The 10,300-nt window shown below is 33.5% G+C and overlaps 2 protein-coding genes across 3 annotated transcripts; both read right to left on the bottom strand.

Annotated features, from left to right (window-relative positions):
- Positions 1-256: 256 nt before the first annotated feature.
- Positions 257-4,238, bottom strand: LOC137838076 (thermosome subunit gamma). 2 transcript variants are annotated; one of them, XM_068647298.2, is made up of 5 exons: positions 3,727-4,238; positions 3,587-3,624; positions 1,826-2,096; positions 1,271-1,557; positions 257-891 (listed from the first exon to the last, which is right to left on the bottom strand). In XM_068647298.2, the coding sequence occupies exons 1-5, from the start codon at positions 4,087-4,089 to the stop codon at positions 450-452; spliced, it is 1,401 nt and encodes a 466-aa protein (XP_068503399.2). In that variant the 5' UTR covers positions 4,090-4,238; the 3' UTR covers positions 257-449. The 2 variants fall into 2 exon arrangements, with proteins under 2 accessions (XP_068503399.2, XP_090157557.1); XM_090301431.1 differs by having other exon boundaries at positions 257-871; positions 3,727-4,235.
- Positions 4,239-6,217: 1,979 nt separating this feature from the next.
- Positions 6,218-10,034, bottom strand: LOC137838077 (AAA-type ATPase family protein / ankyrin repeat family protein). Its single transcript, XM_068647299.2, has 7 exons — positions 9,632-10,034; positions 8,729-8,839; positions 8,508-8,606; positions 8,290-8,400; positions 7,904-8,207; positions 7,216-7,355; positions 6,218-7,128 (listed from the first exon to the last, which is right to left on the bottom strand). Exons 1-7 carry the CDS (start codon positions 9,779-9,781, stop codon positions 6,592-6,594), a joined length of 1,452 nt encoding a protein of 483 aa, XP_068503400.1. The 5' UTR covers positions 9,782-10,034; the 3' UTR covers positions 6,218-6,591.
- Positions 10,035-10,300: the final 266 nt, after the last annotated feature.

Genomic DNA, 10,300 nt, shown 5'->3' on the forward strand with positions numbered 1-10,300 from the left:
TATCGGTCTCATCGTTTGGCTTCCACTCCAGTTGACCTCTCTCTAAGATAATAATTTTATATAATGCGCGAATTATATGAAACATATCTCTCCAATTTATAAAATTGGATATAAATGTACCCATTGTAAAAATTATGGCTAAATTTTTCCATTGGTTTGACTGTACCCAAAATGAGCACATGAACACATCTACAGTTTGAAGAATTCTGTTATTTGAGAATAGTAAAAGTAGAGTTAGGTGTAATCAAGCAAGATATTAATTAAATATATATTTTGCCAATAAAGTTCATTGAATGCAAACAATTGTACATTTTAACACTTTGAGAAATGGGAACAGCTGGGATTTCATATCTGTAAACAAAATTAAAGCTTTTCATATCTACAGTGCCACATACAAGAATTCTTTTCATCCTATTTGGGAATTAGTATGAATTTTCTGAGTCCAATGATCATATCATTGGTGAATTACCAACATACTGAACAAGTTCTGAGCCAAGTTCAGAGACCCAATTGAGTGCAGTGCCAAAGAACAGCTCCCAGAACCACAGATCCACTGCTAAGACTGATGAAAAGATGAGTAATGCCAATGTCTGATAGCGGTTCAATGGCCAGCCTGAAGCCTTGGCAATTTTCTTCAGAAATGGAAATGAATTAGTATTTAGGTCCCTTTTCCTTATGGACCAAGCTGTTATCCACTTTACATTTGATGGAACTAAATCAAACTCCTCTCTGAGTCTCCTTCCAAGATCTGGCATGTGGCCACCTCCATAAAGTATTGCAATTCTATTGTGTCCCTTGTTCATTGCTGCTTTCAGGGCTTCTATTGCTACTCTATTTCTCTCACCAATTATAACTGATTTCTCCTCTACATCTGCTGTCACCAGTGTGAACCTTTACAAATATATGTGATCATCTTTAATAGTGACTAAACAGAAGAAAATTAATCTTATTATGTACATGTACATGCAGTCTACAAGTGAAAAATAAGGGATAATCAACAAAGACTATACTTTCAAATAAAAATGTATTCTAAAGAAACAATAATGATATACAACCTGTTTGTGATTCATGATATGAAGAAATGGTATTTTCGTCATTTTATGAAAAAAAAAAACTAAAATTTTAGACAAAAAAATGGAGTTGTAGACTGGTGCAAATTGTTAATATATCACTTCTTCTAAAGAAACTAGAATTAGCATAAAAATGTTTATAAAGGTTCAAAATGAAAATTAAAGAGATGGATTGAAAGAGATAAATGTGAGGAACTTACTCAGATGTTAGTCTCTTTGCAAGGAAGACCTTCATTGCAGCACTAAAATCAAGCCTTGACAGTGCCTCAATTTCTGGATATTCTGATGCTTGACTTCCCACATCTGTGCAAACACCTCCAATGATAAGAAGGCCAACAAGTGGCATAGGAAGTACACGTGAAGCCCATAAAAGCTTGGATCTCAAAGGGTCAAGATCTTCCGGAATTGAAGCTGCCTGCAATACTGCTTTTGTAGACCTAAGGGTCATATCTTTTGCAAAAGAGAAGAAGCTTTCACCTTTTTCAACCTGAAATTACAGAATGAAATTAGACCGGGACAAGGAAAAATGATAAAGTGCAAGTGCTCAAAGTTCAGTGCAGGTAGTTCATATTATTTGATGGTTCTTAAATGACAGTTATTAGATGATGAGACATGTGAATGAATGACACTGAATGCAATGTATGGAATCATAAATTGTCTTGAAAGAACAGTAACACTTCAATTGTTGTATTTCAAATAGAGTTCATAATCATGCACCATGTTGAATTAACCAATAAAAATTAGCAGTTTAAAACCTGAAGTAATTTGAAGGTCTCATAATCAAGATCTGCATGGTACCAATTCGAAGACTGGTAGTTGAGACAATCTAACTGAAAATCAAGTGTAAGAATTTGAGCCATCTGCCTCTGGATGCATCCCAAAATGTTAAAACCCTTGGTGCGTGAACCTTTTAGCCTTTTTGTAGCAGTAGCGTTTCTTCTACTCTCTAAACTTTCTCTGCTAGCTACCATTTCAAAAAGGACAGAATCATAGCTTTCAAGTTCCTTCTGGAGGGCCAGAAAATACCTGTTTATATAAAATAGATCACCCAAATGAATAGTAATATTCCTCAGAAATCAAAACATAAAGCCAAATAAACACATAAAGTCAGTGCAACAAAAAGCACTCAAACTTATCAAAAGAAATATTAAATAGTGCCCAAACTTGAAAAGTGTTGATCATATAGACTTCACAAAACCTAGGAAGTTTGTCCCTACCAACAAAGCTAACAGGTTGTATTTAGTCTGGCATGCAGTTTAGAAAAATGCACACTTGCAATTGAATTTGAATATCACGATGATCATCTTGTTCATCAAGGTAATTATGAACCGACATATTTTGGAGAAAGGGAGTACTATCAAGCAAGGAACATCACTAAACAAATCATTTACATATACCCCTCCTATGCTCACCAATATTATCAATAGAAGTTCACATTGACAATACCAAAAGAAAAGCTTGAATTTAATCATCAATAAGCAATGCCATTAATCTTATCCAAAACCACGAAAGCTACAAATCAGTAGTTTGTTAGACTTGCATGAACATATATGTCTGAAACCACCCTCATCAAACTCTTAATTTAACATCTTTAATTTTGACATATTACACTAGTTGATCTTAGAACTCAAACACCCCCTCTACCGTAATATATTTCTCTATACTCATCCTCACCACAAGAACCACATGAATTTTTTCACTTCCTTTCCGTTGGGGAAAAAATCTCCACACACAATAAAGATTAAAGGATAGAACACAAACAATTATAGAAATAAAAGCAGCAAAAAACACAGATTTAACACGATTCAACCCCAATTGTCTACATCGATAAACACTTAAACAACACAATTTCTAAAACACTCTTTTGAGCACATTCTTTATAATTGATTAAAATTCTTTGAAACTACAAATCATGAGTGAGGCACACTATATAAAAGATAGATTCACAAAACTTTGTAATTTTCAATAAATTTCAAACGATATTAGAGTGTACTCGAAAGAGTGTGTTGTTAGCATTTCTCTCAACAAATACTCACTATTTCAAATAAGAATACAAACTTTCTAAACAAACTTGAGAAAAACCCTCCCTGAATCTACATCTCAAAAGTTAAAGGAAGTGTAATAACTCTCTCGCATCTATTCTGCTTGAGTACACGGCATTGTTCTTCTTATCTTAAGAACTATCCATAGTGGTGGTAATGAACAATGACTTATAAAAACTTCACTGATAAGTATCTATTCCTTATTTCTTACAATTCATGAAGTCACCTTCCTTTGAAATGACTATACACATATGTCAATAATCACAACCTTTCACTTATAAAATTATTAAATCTTGAATTCACTCACTGGAATTAATATTTGGAAATTTGAAATTGACATTGCCAACACTTTCTTACTTCCACTTCTTCATCCCCTAACAAATAACTAACACCCCACTACAATTAAGTAACTCCTAACAACTACCACACCCAACACACGACTACAGAGAGATGTTCAGAAAGACAAACACATACTCTTCATCGGCGATGTGAATTGTCGAAACCAAGTCAACCTACAACAACACCAAAAACAACACAACATCAGGAAACACTAAAATATAAAAAACAAGAGACCCAAGAGAGAAAAAAAAGAAAGAAAGAAACTTGAGAGGGACCTGAAGGAAAGGGCGCAAAAGGGACCAAGGGAACCTCTTCCTGTAGCTCACAAGAGCTGTCTGCAACTCGGAACTGCCACCACCTTCGACCCCGCTTTTGAACCGCATGAAATCCGCGATGGAATTGTTCTCGAGGAACTGTTCCGGCGACCCATTTTCCTGCGCTGTAAAAGCGGAAGAAGAAGAGGGTGATGAGGCTCTGAGGGTAGAACTTGAAAAGGGTGTTCTGGGGAACCCGAAAAGAGGGGTTCGGTTTGAGGAAGGGAAGAGAAAGGGTCTGTTTCTGGTGGGAGCAGAAGTTGAAGGAGAATCTGAGATGAATGAAGATGAAGAAGAGACAATTGAAATTGAAGCCAACACCATTTTTCTTCTTCTATGCTCTGCAACACACCCACATAGACACAGAAAAGAGTGTTTGGATAACCAGAAAAATAGGATTTTTTTTTTTTCTCTCAGTCACCGAAAACCGAACATGTTGTGTTCAGTTATTGCAGTTACCACTTACACTCACCGCTAGTGAGGAATAAAATTTTAATAAATATCTTTTATTTTTTAATGTTAAATTTTTTACCTATTAATGAAAAATATCTGAGTTTTTTTTAGCTTCGGGTGGAGTCTATTTATTTATGTACACAATTTTTGTGTAAATCGTAAACTTTTATTAACTTTGTTATTTTTTTAATTATGAATGTCTCGTTTCCTGCAATATTTTTTACTCTTACCTAATAGGAAATTATATAATATATACGTATAATAAATAAATGGTTAAATTTCGAAATAATTGTCTTTAAAATAATTTATTAGACTTAAATATGATTTTCGATAATTATGATAGAATTTAGTTTGTTCTTCATAAAACAAATGTTTCATATTTTGCTAAATGATCAAATATTTAATAATATACAACTTTATACTAAATTTTAAAAGAATAATAAATATAATTAGCAGCGATTTCAGACTGAACAGTTGATTAATTACTGACATGTCCATGAAAAAGCAAAATATTCAGTTGCTAATTTTGTTTTATATTTTCTTTGTTTGAAAAATACTGAAGGACCAGTTTTTTGAGAAATTTTTTTTTTCAATAATGATGTTTTTTTAGATAATTAGTGGTGGTTTATCACTTAATAACTCTCACCTTTATATTCAGACAAAAATATATAAAATAAAATAAAATAAAATCTTTGAACATGTAACTTTTGTGTCTTGCTATTTTTGTTTGTTTGTTTTCATTTGTTGGGTTTTCTTCGGGGAAACAAACTCTTTCTGTTTTAAGCAAATTTTTTCTAAGTGTTTGATATCATTGGCTTGCACGTAATAATTTCTTTTTCTTGAATTTTGTTAATGGGTAGAACAAGCTCATTTTGCTTATTAGATTGTGTGATTATTTTTCAAGACAAGGTTTTGGTCAATAATTAGGTGAAGTGTGCATGTCTTATAGCTTGAATTCCATAATCTTTGTAAAACCATTGATTTGTCACGCAATTGCAAATAAGTTGAGTCTTCATATAGGTCATTAAGGGTTACTTCTTCCGGAAAAATATTTTTTAATTGAAAGAGTTGTATGTAATTTGATTAATTTATAAATAAAAAATACGCGAAAGCAACACACATAATCACGAATCAAACGGTAAAAAATAAACAACACAGGATTTAACGTGGTTCGGTCACCAACTGTAATCTACATCCACACGAACAACTATTAAGTTTTCATTATGTCCTTGCACCCCAATTGCAAATACAATGATTTCGTCAAAGCTCAACCCAATTAATCTTGATTTCATACCCAACATAATTCTATATGTTACGAAAGGTTATTAGTTGTTGATAAATCCTTAATTCTATATTCTTTATTCTATGAAAAGTTATTAGTTATTAATAAATGTTGTTCTTAGCTCATATTTTTTATACTTATCATTCTATATCTTTCAAGTTTTTGAGAGTTCTATTACCTTTGATTTTATTAATATTTATAGTAGTTGTATTAGTTCTTTCAATTTATAGATAATTAAGTTGGGTTCAAAAGAGCTCGTTATTCTTTAATAACAATTTGTGAATGTTTACTTTGCCATAATTATTAAATTGTTAAGTCGGTTTTACGTTGTATTCTATGTATTATGTGAACAACTCATAAAAAAATATAATAATGAAGTATAAAGTATTAACTTCTTTTTGTAACAATAACCTTCGTTTCTATGAAAAATCTATTTAAAATTAATAGGTAGAAAAACTCTCTTTATTCAGCAAGTATTCAGATACATCCAAATATAGTTGATATTCCCTTTCTTTCATATTTTTATTAGAAACAGAATGAGATATATTTTTATTAGCCTTCATGGAAAAAAATGTTAAGGTATTAAATGTTATTAAAGAAAGAAATTCTATGGAAATTTTTGAAATAAAAGTTTAGCATTATTAATTAACAAAATTACTGATAAAATAAAATAAGCATCACCAATTACTGCCCCACAATGAATAATAACATACAAAATTACAATGACAAGCAAATAAAAATTTATATATAGATACATAAACACTATAAAGGCTCGTTTGGCACCTCTCATTTCTCTATCAAATCACTTTTTTTTCTCTTACTTCTCTTTCTCTCAAGGTGTAGATTTGCATTAGGTGTCTACAAATCTTTATTCAGATAAAAAAAAAATATAGCAGAGTGCATGAATGAAGCCTTTATATAATATTATCAATGAAAAAATACAGAAGGAAAAATTTTCCCAAAAAAATCACCTATTGTGGCAGATTTATGCTCCTCATTGTGTAGATGTAAAACTTGTGTATCCATTGCAGAAAATTGAGGTAAGCTGAAATGAATCTCTCCAAAATATCTATCAGATTGCTAAAGAATGATTACTGTGTTAATAGCTGAAGACCTGCTTCTAAATCTACCAAACTGATAGTGAGAAGTTCTTCTGTATCCATGCAGTCAAAACTGAGCCTTAGGTCCAAATTTTCTCTAGCATTAACCAACATGGTAGCTACCAAACCACCATTTGTCCCTTTACGCTGGTTTTCTGTTGTCTTCCTTTCTATCAATGCAGCCAAGGCTTCTATACTGCATTTGGGATGCAACTTGAATCCATATAGCAAACTATCTTCTGCTAAATTATGCATCTTGATGTGAAGGATTTGTGCTAGTTCTTCTGAGTTGAAATCATTAAATTGAAAAAACTTGGTCACCCTTCTACAGAAACCTTCGTTAGAACCTATGACTCGCTTCATTGGTTCACTGTAGCCGGCAAATATTACTACAATTTTGCCACTGTCCATCACAGACATGATCTCCTCTAGGGCTTCCAACCCATAGTCCTTGTCATCAGACTTTTGCATTGGTATCAATCTATAAGCTTCATCAACAAAAAGAATCCCCCCCTCTGCTTCCTTGATCTGTAGGCAATGTTTTTAAGTAACTCAATAAGCAATGCAGAAAATTTGGTTTCACAGATAGGAAGGATTTTAAAGTCAACAACATACCTTCCTCCTGGTTTTTGGACCGGTGTGACCAACAAATTCACCGACTAAATCGGTTCGCTGTACTTCTGTTACTTTATCAGTAGGTAGAATTCCCACCATATGGAGTAATTTTCCAAGAATCCTTGCTACCATGGTTTTACCTATTCAATGCACAAGTCATATATAAATTAATCTCAACTAAATATCATACCCCTACACCAATTCAGTGTTCATGAACATGTGCATATACAATGGGAAGATCAAGCCAAACTGCTGAAGTAAAAAAATGAGAATTGAATAGAAACAGAATCAATAATAAGGCACCCATTTGGATAAACTTCTCAATGAACACTTAGGAGAAAAACTACAAGATGGTAAAATGAATTAAGTTTTTCTCATGTGTAAACTTACAATAAAAAGAATCAAGTTTATGCCATAAGTTAAAATCAACTTAGCACTTCAGCTTTTATATAGGAAGTCGCTCATTTAAGTTGTGGGAGAAACTTCATTCATTTTACCTTACGTTTTTCTGAGAAATGTTTACTGAAAATTTTATCCAGTTGAGACCTAAATATGGTAGCATGAAATGGTAAACAGAGAAAATGAAATTAAGTGCATAATAAGACATATTTCCAATTTTGATTGGAAAAAAAAACACATGAGATGTTCTAAAAACAATCAGTCACCAATATGAGCATATTATAAAAACCTGTTCCAGGGTTGCCAAGAAAGGCCATGTGAGGTGGTCTTCTTGTGCCAACATGCAGGCCAAGAGCTCTTCGTCTCTCGTCCAAAAGCATGCCCTTTGCCCATTTGCGTAGTTGTACCTTTAGCTCATTAAGACCCACAATATTGGATAGTTCCTTCTCAAGCTGGTCCATTTTAGCTTTGGTTTCACTGCATGCTTCTATGGCTCGTCGTTTCCTCTGCTCTTCAAGATGCCAGTGTAATAGTTCCCTAAGTTTCTCAGTTCCAGGGCCTTGGGATAGATGATTTAAAGGAGTCATTCCCTCCTGCAATTCACTGGCTTTAGCATCTATGACAATTTCACCCAAAATGTTAAAATAACATAAAAAAAAAAACAAAGTTCATTACATCGTCCTTAGCACTGCAATCAGCATTGTACTCAAGCAATGTTTTCACAGTTAAGAATTCCTCCGATCGTAGAGAGTACCAAACAGCAAGATGTAAAGGTGTCATACCATTCTGCAAGAAAGGGTTAGGAACAAACTTTTATGTTACTATAAAGCATAAAAGTAATTGTTGTTAGGTTTCAACAAAATTGAATGATATAGAAAGTGACAAAAAATCACATTTGCTCTGGCTTCAACAACAGCACCACGAGCAAGAAGTAATTGTGCGGCTTCATTGCACCCATTCTTTGCTGCCATGTGCAACGGAGTTTCTCCGTACTGCAGAGATAAATAAAACTTTTCAGAATTACAAGGCAATTAACTTGAAGTCTAGATTTTACATATTTTATGTATTTATACTCCAAAAACAACTTGAGTTGAAAAAATTGACGACTACCAACCATATTCTTGGCCTCCATCTCAACCTTATCTGCCCCTTGCCAATCAAGAAGAAATTTAACGATTTCTGCCCTATTGTGACCAGCAGAAACATGAAGTGGCGTTTGTGCCATCTGCATTTATAATGAATGAGGATAACATGAAATCCTGTGAAGTAAAAATCAAAATGCTAGCATATAGATCATAGACAAGCCAAGCAACAAGCTTATTTACAAATGAACTACACCCCTCCATTTTAAAACCTTGATACTAAAATCTAAACAGTGAGCAATTGGAGAAATAGATCATCAATATGATAATGCATTTCTATTCCCTTACATATTTCATGTTTGTCACGTAAACCCCAAGATGAAAAACCCCTACAGATGATCATCAAAGAGAAGCCATAAATAGTCCTTTTCCATTACAAGTTTAAACATATAATCTTCCCCTCAAAGGAATGCCATGAAAAGAAATTGTCAATAAGCTGTAACACCCTGCCATATTCGACAAGCACGCCTTTCAATTCTTAATGTAGCTGACACATTGAACACAAGGGGCGCAAGTACAGCAAAAACGAGGATCAAATCAAACTAGAGTAGTACAATCAAACTAATTCCAATATGAAATTGATATCCTCTCCTACCACCCCACTAAGTCTACTCTTTCATAAGAGCACAAGTTAACCATTTAACCACACAAGGAATCATATCACCCCAGTTGATAAAGTCACCATGAGTCATAACCAAGCAGATCCGAGAGTCATGCATATCATTCCAAACCCTCAATTAACAAAATTTGCATTGACCCACAAACAAAAGCACAAGTTTTTCCACGGATAACATCAGAAAGATCCAATTTTGAAAGTTCAATGAGCAAAAATTAAAACATTTCACGATGCCCAGTTGGGGAAAATGGGATCTTACAACAGGGTTTCTCTCATTGAGGAGAGAAGGGTTGTCTCGAAGTAGCCTCTGGAGTCCGGCGAGGTCACCGGAGAGGGCGCAGCCATGGATGGTGGCTGGCTTGGCAGGTCTTGAGCGTTGATCCTGAGACCTGGTGATGTTGTTGTTCATGCTGAATTGAATCGGAAAAGGAGAGAGAAAAAAATGGGTTGTAGATTTTAGAGAGAGAAAGAGAAAGTGATTGTGTGGTGAATCTATTTTCAGCTAAATATTCGCCATGGAGTGTATGGTTCCGCGTCCAACTCTCACGCCTCCTCAATCTTCTTCCTTTTTCCTTTTATCTTCCTTTCTCCTTCTCTTTCTCTCCATGTTAACTTCTTCCCTTTTTTTCAACTCTACTATTTTTCTCTTAATCAATCCTCAAAAAAATTACTATATTATAATTTTTATACTAGATTAAGAGAAATGGTAATCCTCCATTTTAGAAGTTGGAGCTTAATTTTAGTTTTAAAAGATGTTCAATGAAAAATGTGTATTTAAACGTTCAATTCCCTAAATTCTTAAATAATGAAACTATGGAGTATTTTAGATGTATTTTTAGATGTCTTAAACTTTTGTGAAATGTGAGATTATCGAGTGTATTCATATATTATTATAAAGTCATGATCAATTAAATTGATTGACTAAATA

The sequence above is a fragment of the Phaseolus vulgaris genome, chromosome 4, assembly GCF_051622355.1.
Source record: "Phaseolus vulgaris cultivar YP4 chromosome 4, ASM5162235v1, whole genome shotgun sequence".
Taxonomy (NCBI): domain Eukaryota; kingdom Viridiplantae; phylum Streptophyta; class Magnoliopsida; order Fabales; family Fabaceae; genus Phaseolus; species Phaseolus vulgaris.